Below are 14,320 nucleotides of genomic sequence, written 5' to 3'. Positions count from 1 at the left end.
AGGTAATCTATGATCAAAATGTCGCTTGCACATAAAATCAACAGGGGTATTTGTTTTATAGTAGATAATGAAGCTGTCACAGTTACTCTCCTTAAAGGTCTAGTGATCTGGAAGTCTTGTATGTGTGTATTCACACAGGTTTGAGAGTTTAACAATTAACAACACTGTGGATTTTATTTGCATCATGAATCATTACTGTTACATACTGTTGGCCGGTTCATTGCTTTCTGTTACTAATGATTTATTCTTGTGTCGCCCATCAGAATACGAGCAGTCGTTTAAACTGAACATTAACCGGAACCACAGAGGCTTCAAACGTGTCGTTCAGGCCAAAGGGATGAAGTTTGAAATCTTCCATAAAGGGTGAATGTCTTGTGCTGGGAGGATGAACCTATGCATTACATACGTTGATGTCTAGTTATGTGATGCAATCTGCAATGTCACTGATTAATGAAGGAGACTGATAATTGGTGATTCAGCTCTTACTTCCTGAGCGTACTGTTGGGTTTCCAGACGAGACCACTAATCATACCACCTCTCATGCAGGCCTACAGTCCTTATTGACTGTTAAATGGTCATTGTGTCTCTACGGCCTTTGAGTGCATACATTGTCATTCTGCCATCACTGCAAGGAATCTCGCACCATTAATTGTGCATGGCTGCCAGAGAGTCGGGGCTCTAGATACAGTCCTTCCTCACTCTGACTTCAGATAATTGTGTCTGTTTTCCTGCAGAGTCTTCCTGCTCAAGAGTGACAAGCAGATCGGTACGGCAAGTGTGAAGCTGGATAAGTTGGAGACGCAGTGTGAAATAAGGGAAATTGTAGAGGTACAATTATCTAATATATAAATATATTAATATTAATCTTAATATATTAAGTTTTGATATCTCTGATGCTTGTGTCTAATCAGGACATAGACCTAATGTAGTAAATCTGTTTATGCTAAAATGGTTTTCTGATACACCTCTTGTTCCAGGTCTTTGATGGAAGAAAGCCAACTGGGGGGAAACTGGAGGTTAAAATTAGACTAAGAGAGCCCCTTAATGGGCAAGACCTACAGACAGTGACAGAAAAGTGGCTGGTGATGGACCCGACTACCAGGAAGGTAATACATTATTGTTTATGATACAGCACTTATAATATAAGCCATATGGTTTCCATATTAATATTTTCTGTGGGAATGCAGGCAGAGCTCAACCAAAGGTCATCCAAGTGCGGTATGACTGCATCTGGATTGACATAACTTTTGTGAATACACGTGGTGCTGTAGCCAGCCCGAAATTAGTTTTGCACTACAGTGTTGATCACAGATTGAACAGACTCCATCTTGAATTTGCCCATGTCACGTACAAATTTACGACCTATCCTGAACTTTAAAGTGAAGTCTGGTTTCTGTTCAAGGAATAGGTTTGAGTAATAACCCAAACTCTGACAATGGCTCAACAATAAGGGCTGATTGGGCCCCTGAAGGGCAAGTCTCCTGGCTTCCTCTCGTGGGAGGGAATATAATATCTTGGGTAGAGGCCCCAACACATAACCTTCTTTTTATGATGTCTCCAATCCATGAGTCCAATGAAGACTTGAGGCACTAGTCCCTTAAGAGCTAGAGACAGAACCCCACCATGGATGCCATCATGTGGACTGCGTTTCAGCGGGCTTGGAGTCAGGACGCCAGCTTGGCCAAGACGACTTTTTAGGTGACTGCCCCGAGGGAAAAGGACTAGCCCATGTTTAAGTTCCTCTTGCATTCCCATAGAAAGGAAAAGACTGAACTCTCTACCCTCTGAAGTTAGAGGCATTTACTGGGAGAAAAGAGGTCTTTCCTCCTGTGACCAGAGAGACTGTCCTGTCCTGTCCTGGACCAAAAATGACCATCCCCTCAAAGGGTAATGCTTCTAGAGTCCTTTTTCATGCCCTCATTAATCTGCTTAGCCCACGTTTCTACCGCTTTGTTTGCCACGAGAATGGGTCTGAACAATTTGCCTGATGCAACAAAAAAAGATTTCAGAAACCCCTCACATTTCCTGTCTGTGGTGTCCTTTAAGGAAGCGGCATTTGGAACAGGAGTAGTGGTGGGTTTTGAAAGACCATCCACTTTAATAAAGTTCCCACATCTTCTTCCAAGAAGGGGTAAGTGAATCGGAACCTCCTTTCCGGTTTTTTAGCACACCTCACTCAAATGTTTTCTAGTAAATGAAGACCCTTGCCTGCGCTTCCCCTATCTGGTAAGTGTGCTAAATGCAGCCCAAAAGGGAGTAACATAGGAAAATCTCTAATCCTAATAGGGTCAAATATATGGATAGAAGTCCCAGGTGCAGTAGAAGAATAATATGTATTGTATTCTCACTGAAGTGTTTAGCAAATTACAGTGGAGGAAGGAAAATAAATTGTCTGCTTCTTTTCCCTTTTCCCTTTTGACTAAAGAGACATCCAGAAACTTGGACTCCTTTTGCATCCTGAATGTTAAGGCCTTGTCTAGCCGCTAAAACCAGTTCAACCCCCTGTCTGCTGGAGCAGTCCTCCTCCCGTTCCGTCAGGACCTTTTAAAGTCTGAGTCCCCCTGAACTTCCCCTCCCCTCTTAGAGGAGGCTTCTGTTTCAGAAATGGACTTAGGTGTGACCCTGATGCTTATTCGGCTTGTTCAAGTCGCCAACATCCTCTCCTGCCAATCCCTGTATAAACTTCTCATGGTGTATAGTTTAGGCCCCAGGGAGGTTCCTGGGACTTCAGCAATATATGGTCTGGTACTTGGTGAGAAGGGGGTCTGCTGCTGGAGTACCTAAGGGAAGGTGATGAGGGATATGTTCACTCAATCCAACACGTCCGCTGGAGGTAATACATTAGCCCAGGCTGGCTCTACTATTGTGGATGCATTCTCCCCAGACATGTGCGGACCTTGGTCCTCACAAGCCGCACTTGGGGCACCTGTCTCTGATCGTCCATTTAGTAACTTTGCCTGGCATTTGGAAAATGTGATCTTCCCCCAGCAGTCTTTAATCTGAAAGTTGTTCCTTTTTCTGACATGATGGAGCAGATTCAGTTAAGCGCAAGGTGCCGCTGAACATGGCCTCATTGTTCAGATGAGCATACTACCAGCTAGTATGGTAAAAAAAAATTAGCTCATTTTTCTATTCGGCTGTGTCAATTTATATAGAAATTTTTGCTCATTTTTCCACACGTCCCCAAGTGTCTTCACTGATTGTTCCAGAGACACATTGCATCACCTAGCGCCAAATTGAATCTACCACTATGACAAGAAAACAAATAGAGATACTGTAGAACACAATGTAGACCAGGCCTGTCCAACCTGCGGCCCTCCAGATGTTTTTGAAACTACAAGTCCCAGCATGCCCTTCCAGCTATCAACTGGTTGTCTACCAGCAAAGCATGCTGGGGTTTGTAGTTTCACAACACCTGGAGGGCCGCAGGTTGGACATGCCTGATGTAGACCAAGAGAGTGAACTAACGGGCTATCTATATGTAGCACAACAAAAATGCCAAGTCTAATCCCCAGTAACATTTGTAGATACGGTCCGTACTCATTGTGAAATTAACAACAAGAGTACAGTGTCAGTACTCCATAACGAAGTGAGAGTGCAGTGACAAAACAAAACTAAGTAAAGTCAGTTATCAATATAAACCCAGAGAGAGCAGTGTGACAAAACAGAGTTCTTAAATAAAGTTAGTAATCCATACATAAGAGAGTATATTGGCAGTAATCCTGAAAGAGAGCACACTGACCAGTGTTAACCAAAAGGAAAAACATGTCCCACATGCAGAGAATCAATCTGGCAGCACAGACGAAGGCAACGTGCGAGTTATGGTGGGTTTTCCTCAGACCCCTCTAGGAGTCCTGTAATGAATGAGAGAGGCAGCAGAGAAGCCCTTCCTAATATAGAGACCACCACTAGTTCAAATAAAGAAAAAAAACAAAAACAACCAAACATTCCAACTGCTGTCCAGCAACTTTTAAAAGGGGTTCCCTATTCCTTGGCACTAAAATAAAAACAGGCGTTATGGTGACGGTACATAGGGGGAAGTGGCAAGGTCCAAAAAGGTTTTAGTTTAGAATTTGAGTCCTTGCTCATAGCAGAGCACCCTCTATACCTCATGGCTAAGCAGTGTCCCCAATCGGATCAATGAGAAATGCTCTTTAAGTACAATGAAAACAGCTTGTGTTTTTATTTAAGGGTAATATAAATACATTCCCTTGTTTTTCTTCTCAGTGAGATGCAGTGAGCAATGAAGATGCTGCCTTTTTACACCCTTGACAGTCTGCGTAGCAATGTGTTCTACAGGTCAGAAGAGGAGTTACATACCAAAGGATCTCCTGCGCAGCATCAAAGCACGCTGGGAAAATGCAGTCAAGATAGAATTATCATGTTAATTTATCGATGCAGAATGTCCGCAGCTGCGGCAGACACTTTTGCCTCAGTCGGCGCTGACCGCTATACCTTAGTAACTGTATAAACTCTGGCTTTTCATGTGCTGAATGTAAATGAGGATCTGTTTTATGATCATCAGAGACCAGCGGATACGTGTGGCTCAATAGTTAGAATGTACAGCAACATAACTCCCAGCAGCGGTTGCTGGCCTCTGCTAGGTTGTGGGCCCCACCTAGCAAAGGGTTTAAACCAATGAAACCCAGAATATCTTGCCATCATACTGGAATTGTGGGTTGGCTTCTGGTGCTGAAATGATGCTAACTACTCAAAACCTGCACTGCAACTCCTCATTGTGCATTTATAACTAATGCTTAATTTAGAGAGGTTAAAGATCCTCTGCAACTTGACTGGGTTAGGTTTGTGCTATCAAGAAGGCGGCTGCAGTAAGACTCCCAAGGTCCCCCGTATAACCATTGCAGGGGTGGTATAGTCCCCTGCGTTACTAGAGGGATCAGCCAAGAATGACTCTTCAGCAGGGAGAGGATTGAGTTTGGGTCCTGCAGAATGCTCTACAACCTTTCCCTGTAAGTGCCTTTAACTGATTCAGCCTGTTGACTCCAGGTCATTTAGTTCCGTCAGATATGTCCCTAGCTAATGCTTTGTCCGTTCTGTGTGCCTTTTACTTTCATATGGGCTTTAAATGTACTAGTAAGAAATGCAAGTCACATGCATAGTACCCCTTCAGGCACAACATGCCTCTCACAGTCACAGGCATCTCTGGCACAAGGTGATTTTTTTTGTTTTGTTTTTTTTTAAAATAGGTGCGATAAGATGTTTGCCAGGTGTAAAGTGTCACTGTTGACTGTTAGAGGAAGCCATTTATTTTTTGTTGGTCATCTTCTTGGCCGGTAGTACATGGAAATGTTGTATTTAATGTATATTGAAATAAATTTAAATGGGGCACCTTTTAGGTCTGTGTTTTAATTGAACCAAGGGGTCTTTTGTCTTCAGATGCAGAAAACACAATATTATCTCTTGCATTACAAAATAAACATTTTTATTAAAAGGAAAATACATTTTATAGTCAAAACAAAAAAATATGTTACATAATTGAACTTTACTAGTGAAGCAAGCAAATTAATTTTGTTTTGCATCAGAACAAGTGAGGTATCATAGGACCTTTCCGGGGAGCTTGTTAAACTCCAGTGTTAGTAGGCTTAGGTGCCATGCAGTAATTATCACATGCTAATATTCCCTCAAAACAGCACTGTACATGGATGAGAACTGGGCAGATATGTTGAGTCTCCCCAGACATTTGCATAAGTTAAAGCAATATTGTTATGACATATGAAAGTTAGTGGAGAACTTTTATCAGTAAATGTCACCTATTATGTGAATTTACGCAGCAAGACTGTTGCATGCAACAGGCAACACAGAAGATGGACCAATTCATGCATTGATGGGGACACAACGTGTATTCCCGAACACACTTCATTTACCAAAATACTGTGCTGGCACTCTGCGTGGGGGGGGAGGGTGTTTCACATACTAATGTTGTCATTGCATAAATTATAGAAGGAATTCATTTATATCCACGATTCGTTTAGTGAAAGCACAGAAAGAAGCCATAAATATACCAAGTGCTTCTGCAACCAGGGTGGAGATATATAGATATAATTTTGACACACATTCATATTTTTTTTTCTTTTCCTATCATTTAAAACAAACAGTGTAAATGTACATGATCTATTGATGAAAATAGAGTGCAATATTCATATATATTCACTAAAATCAATATATTCAAGTCATCAATATCACCTCAAACATGAATCTATTATATAATAATTAAAGAATAATTCAAGAGCTGTATATATCCTGTTCAGGTTTAACAGAAAAGAAAATATATATAAAATACTTATTCCTATGGTGAGAGGTTCCTTGATGATTCTCCTCCTGTTTCTCATCTGTAGTAGTAGGATTTATGAAAAACAAACAACAACACTAATGGTGTGATATTGTATGCACCTGTTAGGGTTATGATTTATAAGAAGTAAATATAAATGTAACAATAAGTATTATGTATAGTTCTTGTGGACATTCCAAAAGGTAACCCCCAAAAAAATAAACGAAAAAATAAAATTTGCTTATTTCTTTTTGTAGTTGCAATTAGCATGAATCTTGTCTTTTTTTTTTTTTCTCTCATTTTCCTTGGACACTCTTTAGATCAATTTTCTCATCACGTAGAAACTATTTATAAAAAGAAAATACATCTAGTGTAATCCAACTTCAAATTTTTTTCAAAAAATGTAATTCTCCAAAACACTCACATTTGTACATGTTTTGCACCGTAAAGGAGGTCCGTGTTTACCAATCTTGTTCACAGACTTGTACTGAGATCTATCACCAACATGTTTCGACTAAACAGTCTTTCTGAAGGCTTTTTTTATTTTTTTTTACCTTGAGAAAGAGACTGTTTAGTCGAAACATGTTGGTGATAGATCTCAGTACAAGTCTGTGAACATTAAGATTGCTAAACACCGAGCTCCTTTATGGTGCAAAACATCCATTCGAACTCAGGACTTTCACAGTGTTTACAATCCCGGGACGTACATTTGGAAACGTCACTTAACCATTGCTCTTGTGCAGAGACCCATTCTGGTAGGATTGAGCGTACAAACCAATGCTTTTTGTTTGGATGTGGTTTTTTTTAAAATGTGAGTGTTTGAGAATGAAAGTTTTTTGTAAAAAATTTGAAGCTGGATCACACTAGATGTATTTTCTTCTCTTTATAAATACATTCCACGTGATGAGAAAATAATCTAAGGAGTGTCAGAGGAAAGTAAGAGCAAAATAGACAAGATTCTTGCTAATTGTGACTACAAAAAGGAAATTTCTAGTAAGAAGTGTGGCACTAGGGGCAGCACGCATAAAAGGATTAATGAGCATTTTATTTATTTTTTGGGTCACCTTTTGTAATGTCCACAAGAACTATACATAAAACTTGTTAGAGTTATGATTTATAATAAATAAATGTAACAGGTGCATACAATATCATACTATTAGTGTTTTCTCTGTTTTTCATAAATCCTCCTACTACATATGAGAACCATCTAGGAACCTCTCACCATACGAATATAAGTATTTTATATATATTTTCTTTTCTGTTTAACCTGAACAGGGATATATACAGCGCCTCAATTGTTCTTTAATTATTATATTGAAGTGTTTGTAAATTAGTGTGTGTTTTACATCAGAACTGGTTTGGGCAGCAGTTGATTTTTCAAGTGCTGAGAACTTATTTTTTCTTTTAGGAGTGAATCTATTATAGCCAATATCCATAGTTGGCCACTAAAATCATAGTGGAAACGGTACTCGCTAGTTGGTATTATAAATAGTAGTGGATGAAATTGTGGCTGATTCATCAAGGAAAGTAAGGCACAAAAAAAAAAAAATCTTCTGGACAAAACCATGTTACAGTACAAGGGGTGCAAATTAGTTTATTATTTTGCACATAAGGAAAATACTGGCTGTTTTTTCATGTAGCACACAAATACTTGATAGCTTTATTTTTACACTGAAATTTAGGGTTTATCTAGGACATGCCCTACCCAAACTATAAATCCGACCCACATTTTAAATTTACCTCCCCCTCCAATGCAACATGGTTTTGCAAGGTGCAAAGTTACTCATTTTTTTATGCTTTGCTCTCCTTAATGACTCAGACCCGTAGTATTTTGGACAAGGGTCTTTGAACAGCTGCTGGACACTAATATTTGTTTAACCCGCATGTATGGCACAAAGTTTTATAATTAAGTCTCACACATGTAATAAAGTATTATCGATACTGCACGTCATCAAACCGTTTACATTGATAAACCAATATGTATTGGGTTTTCAGCTTATTTTTAATTAATTGACACTTTAGGATTGCACAATACAGACACTTACTATAATTTAGTGGTCATTTTAAGTTTAAACCCAGATTTTTTATTTTCCTGCAATTATTCACTAATCTGACTTCTCTGGACCTCATTGCTGATGTGAATGGCAAATATAATGTCTGCTTTGTCATCTCTGAAAAATTGTATTTGAATCAATCAAGATAAATGATTATTTAACAGGTTGAATTGATACAATACCACTATGTCCGGTAGTGGACCATTTTGAATATTGGCTAAAATAAATAAGCTTTTGTGGCAATATTGAGAATGTACTTATTAATATTGCACTATATAATATATATATATATATACATACACACACACACACAATACACTGGTTGGATAAGCATTTGGTATATTGTTTTGAATTTGTCACTATTCTTTCTGAATAACCAGAAGTAAATGGTTCAACATCCTTCGCTGCATCAACAGTTTTATTTGGCTTCTCCTACTTTGTTGTTCTTTACATTTATCGATACAGATAAAACGAAATATTGTGTTTAGTAAAAGGACGGCTGTTGTGGAACTACATGTTCCAGCACAAACATGCCTGAGAGCCACAGTGGGGCCTCTCTCTGATCTATATGTAGAGGACTCTGCACAACCATTTCTCCCTACAAACAGAAGCATCGCCAGTCGTGAATACTCTTCTGTATTACCCGAATGCCAACATGGTCTGAGATCCTAAACCTCATGTACTGGTGCAGTGATCACTCAGGAGGGTTCGTTCAAGACAGCTCTTAGCAACCAATCTTGAAATACAAAGTGTTAGATGATATTTTGTAGTCTAGGTTACCCCATATTAACATGTTCTGTTCTCCCTGTGACTTATTAAACATATCAACACTGACATTTAATGCTGGAACTAACCAAGTGAAGCTTTTTAGTGTTCACAATAACACAAATTAGGAAATGAAGGCCCTTAGGGCAGAGGTTAAAGTAGGGATTCCACCTTCAATTGCTTTGTACGAGCTTTTGAGCAGCTTATACTAAAAATACAACTGTATATTATGGAAACAGAGTAGCTCAGGTTTTGTTACCCTTGGATACGGCACAGATTAGCTCTACGCTGGGCAGTGGCTTCAACTGTATCCATCAATAGGCAATTTTTTTTGTATCCAAAGACAAAAAAACAAAACAAAAACTCACAATTCTGCCTGGATGACAAAGACTTTAGTAGATTAAATAAAGATGGGTGTTGTCACAGACAAATTTTTAAAAAGACATATAAAAGCGCAAAAGTAAAAAATTACATTAAACATATAAAAATGAAAGCATTGTGGTTTGATATGCATCTTACACGATAAACACACGTTTCTTTTGTCATTCCCATACCCGCTGAGAGTGAATTTTATGACTGAAGGAGACACGTGAAGCCCCCATGGAAATTTCAGTAGCCAGTTCGCTAAACATCAGTGGAATTGTGGACAAGAAACAAACACAGAGAAAACAGGATTCAGGACACACAAGACAGATGGCATGTTTAATTGTCCAACAGATAAGACATTGTCAGTGTTACAAAGGCATATAGGAAATTTCTTCAATAATGTCCCAGTATTACACAGTGTCTGAGAATCGGCATTGTAGAAATCATTATATTTACACAGGGGTATGATCTGTCTGTAGCCTGTGGCTTATTGGGATGTGGGGTCAGTGACTTGGTAATATGGGGAAAGGAATTGTATTAATTTCAGGTAATCCGTTTTGAGCATCTAGGCATTACCAAGGAGCGAAACAATGATTATTCATTATGTATATGCAGAATACTAAACATCCCAACACTCAGCGCACCTGTCAACAATTCATTAAATACATAGACACCATGAAGATTGGTTGTCTGCTAATACTAAAGTTGTTCAGGGTTCTGATGTCAGCCCCCTCCGCCCATTCATAAAATGATTGCATAATCCCTCCATATTGCTACAGCGTGACATATTTAATAGGAGAATATAGGAATATGGCTCTTTGCAAATTTAAAAACTGCATCAAAATAAGCAGCCGGGTTAGACCTCATCGTTAGCTGCCACACGGTACTTTAAGCTGTGAAGAATGGGATGTTCATTGAACAGTGAATTATTCAAGGTTTTGAATCTGAAATGCATATATCCGACTGTGTCAAATAAAATACAATTCCCAAATATAAAGCTGCATGTAGGCGCTGCCAATCTATGACAAACAGCAGTGATAGATGACTGAACAATTATATTGAATACTACAGCATGAATTATCTGGGAGAGAATCATATAGAAAAGATACAAGCTCTTCAGTTCATCATTCAGAAAATGCAAGAGTGCTTATTAGGCACATTTTGCAGACAGATGCTGAAGGTTCCCTATCGGCTACACACAGGGACCACAGTTATTTTATGGGGCGATACTTGAGAATGCAGTCTTCCAATTGGCTATAAACTAGTAAATGGATTGACAGGCGGAATATAAACAGCTGCGTCATTCTGTGTAATTGTGCAGATATATCCTAATGTGTACCTGCCAAAGTGCCTTGTATTACCTGTGTATTAATGTACAGCTTCTGCTCTCCTGCAACACTGGACGTCTGCACTAAGTCAGAAACTGGAATAAAACTCCATAATATTTAGATTTATTTGTAACTGAAAGATAAAAAAATGGGAAAAACGCTCTAATTGGTGATCATTTGAAGAACTTTGAAAACCTAAGGAGCAAACTCTAATAAAACGAGAGGTCTGACGATCACAAGTACAATGGGTCTCTGCAGACAAAATGAAAAGACTATCTGTTCACATTGCCCCGGCCTTCCTGGTGTTGTATTTATGGAGACTGTCCAACTGGATATTTGTTTTTTTCAAACTACTAATAGTTAAGTATGGCAAATAAGACACTTGGTTTGCAAAATGAAAGGTGACATAATTGCTGCTACAAAGAAAACACAATGTCAATGGGAGAAGTTATTCTGCAGACTGAGCGGAGTTTAGCCTATTGCTGATTTCAGGGAACAACAGAAACACAAGTCATCTGCGTAGATATGAATAATCCATTTAATTTCATTATGGTAGCTTCCTATTACCATGTATGCTTATTGAAAACAGATCTGCAGCCTGCATCACAGACATCTCAGCAGTCCATTGTCATCATTCCAAGCTATACAACACTCCTCCGGCTCGCTAGCTTAGCTCTAAAATCACCACTTTCCAAATAATAAGCCTCAAAACACAAGCACTGCTACTCTTGCACACTGTAATTGCATAGAATGAGTAACCAATTCTATTGGATTAATAGCAACTCACTGCAGTGAATCTAAGCTGGCAAAATGCTCCCTGCAGAAAACGCTGTCTGACTGGCATATCTGTGTAAGTGTCAGGTGTTTTAAACACTACAATAGGATTCTGGTTTCTACCTTAAAATAACCACATACACAATGCCTATTCACCTAGAACCCCCCCCCCCCCCAGAGGTGTGAGCAGCACAAAATGTTAATTATTGTAACCACACTGCAAAAATGATTATGAAATGGCAAACGTGAACAGAGAACATCTGGACAAGTTTGTTTTCAACACGCAAAAAAAAACAAAAAAAACCCCTTCTGTTGGGAATTGTATCTCAGATAACTGGGGATTATCAAAAGGGATAAAATCACTCTTCAGAATTAGAATGGATTTCATGTCAATAAATAAAAACAGTTTATTGTGTTAAATAACGGTGACTCTGCAATAGAATCGTACTATATGTTGTGTATAGTGTCAAGCTTCGTCCTGTGTAAACATTTGATCACACAGAAGACATCCGTCTGGTCACACCGTAGACAGAAATCTCATAAAACGTAAGCGGGTTTCTTTGACGTAGCATTTGCAGACACTAGAATTCTACTGAGCACTTTGCAGTGATTTCCAGCGTGCAGTATACGGTCTTGAAGACAAACATGTAGTGTAAACGGTAGCTCGTTACCTTCCGCCAGTGAGTGCACAAGTTCTGAAATTAATTGTTTGACGCATTGTTTCTCAGACGGGATTGCCTCACATACAGACAACGGTTCCTCCACCACTTTAGGCTGATGAATGAAGACTACAACGTGGGAAAAAAAAGTTTTGTGCGCTCCTGAATTGTACAAAATATTGCTGCCCCTGCAAATACGGAGCCAGCCCAGCGGACAGCGGCTAGATTCATGCGCTCTGGCTGGGTAGTGATACCACGTAGCCCCGTCTCCTTGCCATGCATTGTGTGTGGGCTTACAAACCAAACAGGATAGGAGGCTCAGGCTGGTCTTGACAGTGTAAACTTGAGTAGGGAGAAACAGTAAAATATAACACGAGCAGTAAAGTTTGCAGCGATGATTCAAATGAGGTCAGAGTGAAATTCCTGATTGTATTTGGATGCCCTTTGTGTCACACTTACAAGGGTCTCTATAATTCCCCCCCTTCTGCCTCATCCAGAGTAGCAGATGTATTTAGTGTGTATGACATCTCCCGGCTCGGCAAACCCTTTTGTATCCGTGGTGACCTGTACGACACTCTCCACTGGCTGTGCATAGAAGGTTTAAAGCGTTCAGGTGTCCGTCCATTACACCCTGACCTAGTAACAAGTGTTAGCAAAAGAAAAGAAAGATGAATCTTCCGTGATTAAAGTGCAAATGGTTCGGCCGGTGGCAGTTCTTGAGGAGACGCTCGTGTCTTCCCTATAAGATGTTCTCCAAGATATAAAAAATGAGCTCCATGGTGACCGGTCCCTCGCTCAGCTGGCACGTGCCCCCATGTATCACTGGCACCAAGGCACTGTCCAAGTCATGGGTATAGCGAGCTGGAAGCGGCTGCCCATTGCTTCCTGCTTGATATCCAACCTGAAAGACACAAACATACATATCTAATGCACGGTGTGTATTGAACACCAGTACGGTCCTACACAAGGCTGTAATGAGAGATGCCCTGCAGGACACTGATCTGAAATCCCACCTGGTCCGAGTCCAGAGTGATCCGCAGTCCCAGTCGCGTCATCCCATCTTCTTTTAGTAACTTCAGATGTGGACACAGAGCAAGACAGAAAGCTTTGGCCACGTTCTCCGTCAACCTGCTGTGGTCAGCCGGGTCACTAAGGCCGCTCTGTTGTTCCTCGTTGTCCAGGAAAAACACCTGCCAAATGCAAGTGAGGAATGTAAATACAATTACAGCAGATAATGACAACAGTGTGACTCCATAGACAACATCATACACAATCTCAGATGCTCCAGGAGTTGTTTCATAAACGCCAAAAGTATCAAATGATTAGATTAACTGTCACTGAAACAAAAACACTAAACAGCCAAATATGGTTTCAGAAACCTCCCTGCAAGGTAACAACATGGTTGTGAACAGGAGATTTTGTTACTTATTGTGAATTCCTTTTCTTGGGGGCCATGATTGTTAAAAAAGTTACTTGTAGATACATAATGTAGTTCTTTATAGGGGTTTAACCGCTTAACATCAGCCCCTGTCCCAACGGAGCTCGCAGTCCATGTTGTGGGAATCCAATGTACCTAGTGATATGTTTTTGGACTGTGGGAGGACAATAGGGCCCTAGTAAGCAACCGAACCCATGGCTCCAAGGCTGTGATGCAGCAATACTGACCACTGTGCCACCTCCTTGTCTCTACCATGTGACCCCTGCCCTATTACATCATGTCTGCCTATGTTTCCACTGGATATTGCTCTCATTCCTCATCTCTGCTGTCCCCTACCCCTCCTCACTATGGTCGGGTATCTCATTTCCCAACGAGCTGCAGGATATGTTTTATTAATGTGCCCACTAAAGTGTGTTTCAGGAGCAGTGCAGCTAGTATATAACGCCATATAACTGTATTGGCATGTTAAAGCCACCGTGTTGGGGCCGCCTCCTTTGATCCTGGTCTGCTGCGAACAGGAGTAAGAAGCCACCATGAAGCTCTGTGCAGGATCTGTATGCTTCATGCAGGAGCAAGTGAGATGGGGACTAGCGGTATTCATGCTGCTACAACAGGACGAACCACATGGGGACTTGGAAACAGCAGCT

General features: G+C 40.1%; 2 protein-coding genes across 4 annotated transcripts in view; one reads left to right on the top strand and one right to left on the bottom strand.

The window, feature by feature from the left end:
• Positions 1–5,354, top strand: part of CC2D1B (coiled-coil and C2 domain containing 1B) — a 29,287-nt gene extending 23,933 nt beyond the window's left edge. Inside the window, exons 22-25 of the mRNA XM_075182092.1 lie at positions 264–363; positions 735–828; positions 978–1,106; positions 4,228–5,354. Coding sequence (XP_075038193.1) covers positions 264–363; positions 735–828; positions 978–1,106; positions 4,228–4,230 — 326 coding nt within the window. The 3' untranslated portion in view covers positions 4,231–5,354. The remainder of the gene's footprint in view (positions 1–263; positions 364–734; positions 829–977; positions 1,107–4,227) is intronic.
• Positions 5,355–9,782: 4,428 nt separating this feature from the next.
• ZFYVE9 (zinc finger FYVE-type containing 9) overlaps positions 9,783–14,320 on the bottom strand; it is a 47,950-nt gene continuing 43,412 nt past the window's right edge. For all 3 annotated transcript variants that reach the window (XM_075182091.1, XM_075182090.1, XM_075182089.1), the window contains 2 exons: positions 13,249–13,425; positions 9,783–13,136 (listed from right to left, as the gene is read on the bottom strand). In XM_075182091.1, the coding sequence (XP_075038192.1) occupies positions 12,975–13,136; positions 13,249–13,425 (339 nt within the window). In that variant the 3' untranslated portion in view covers positions 9,783–12,974. The remainder of the gene's footprint in view (positions 13,137–13,248; positions 13,426–14,320) is intronic.

This window comes from Mixophyes fleayi, chromosome 8 (genome assembly GCF_038048845.1).
Source record: "Mixophyes fleayi isolate aMixFle1 chromosome 8, aMixFle1.hap1, whole genome shotgun sequence".
Lineage (NCBI taxonomy): Eukaryota > Metazoa > Chordata > Amphibia > Anura > Limnodynastidae > Mixophyes > Mixophyes fleayi.
Note: the sequence above shows the minus strand (reverse complement) of the source record. Positions and strands in the feature narration are given on the sequence as shown.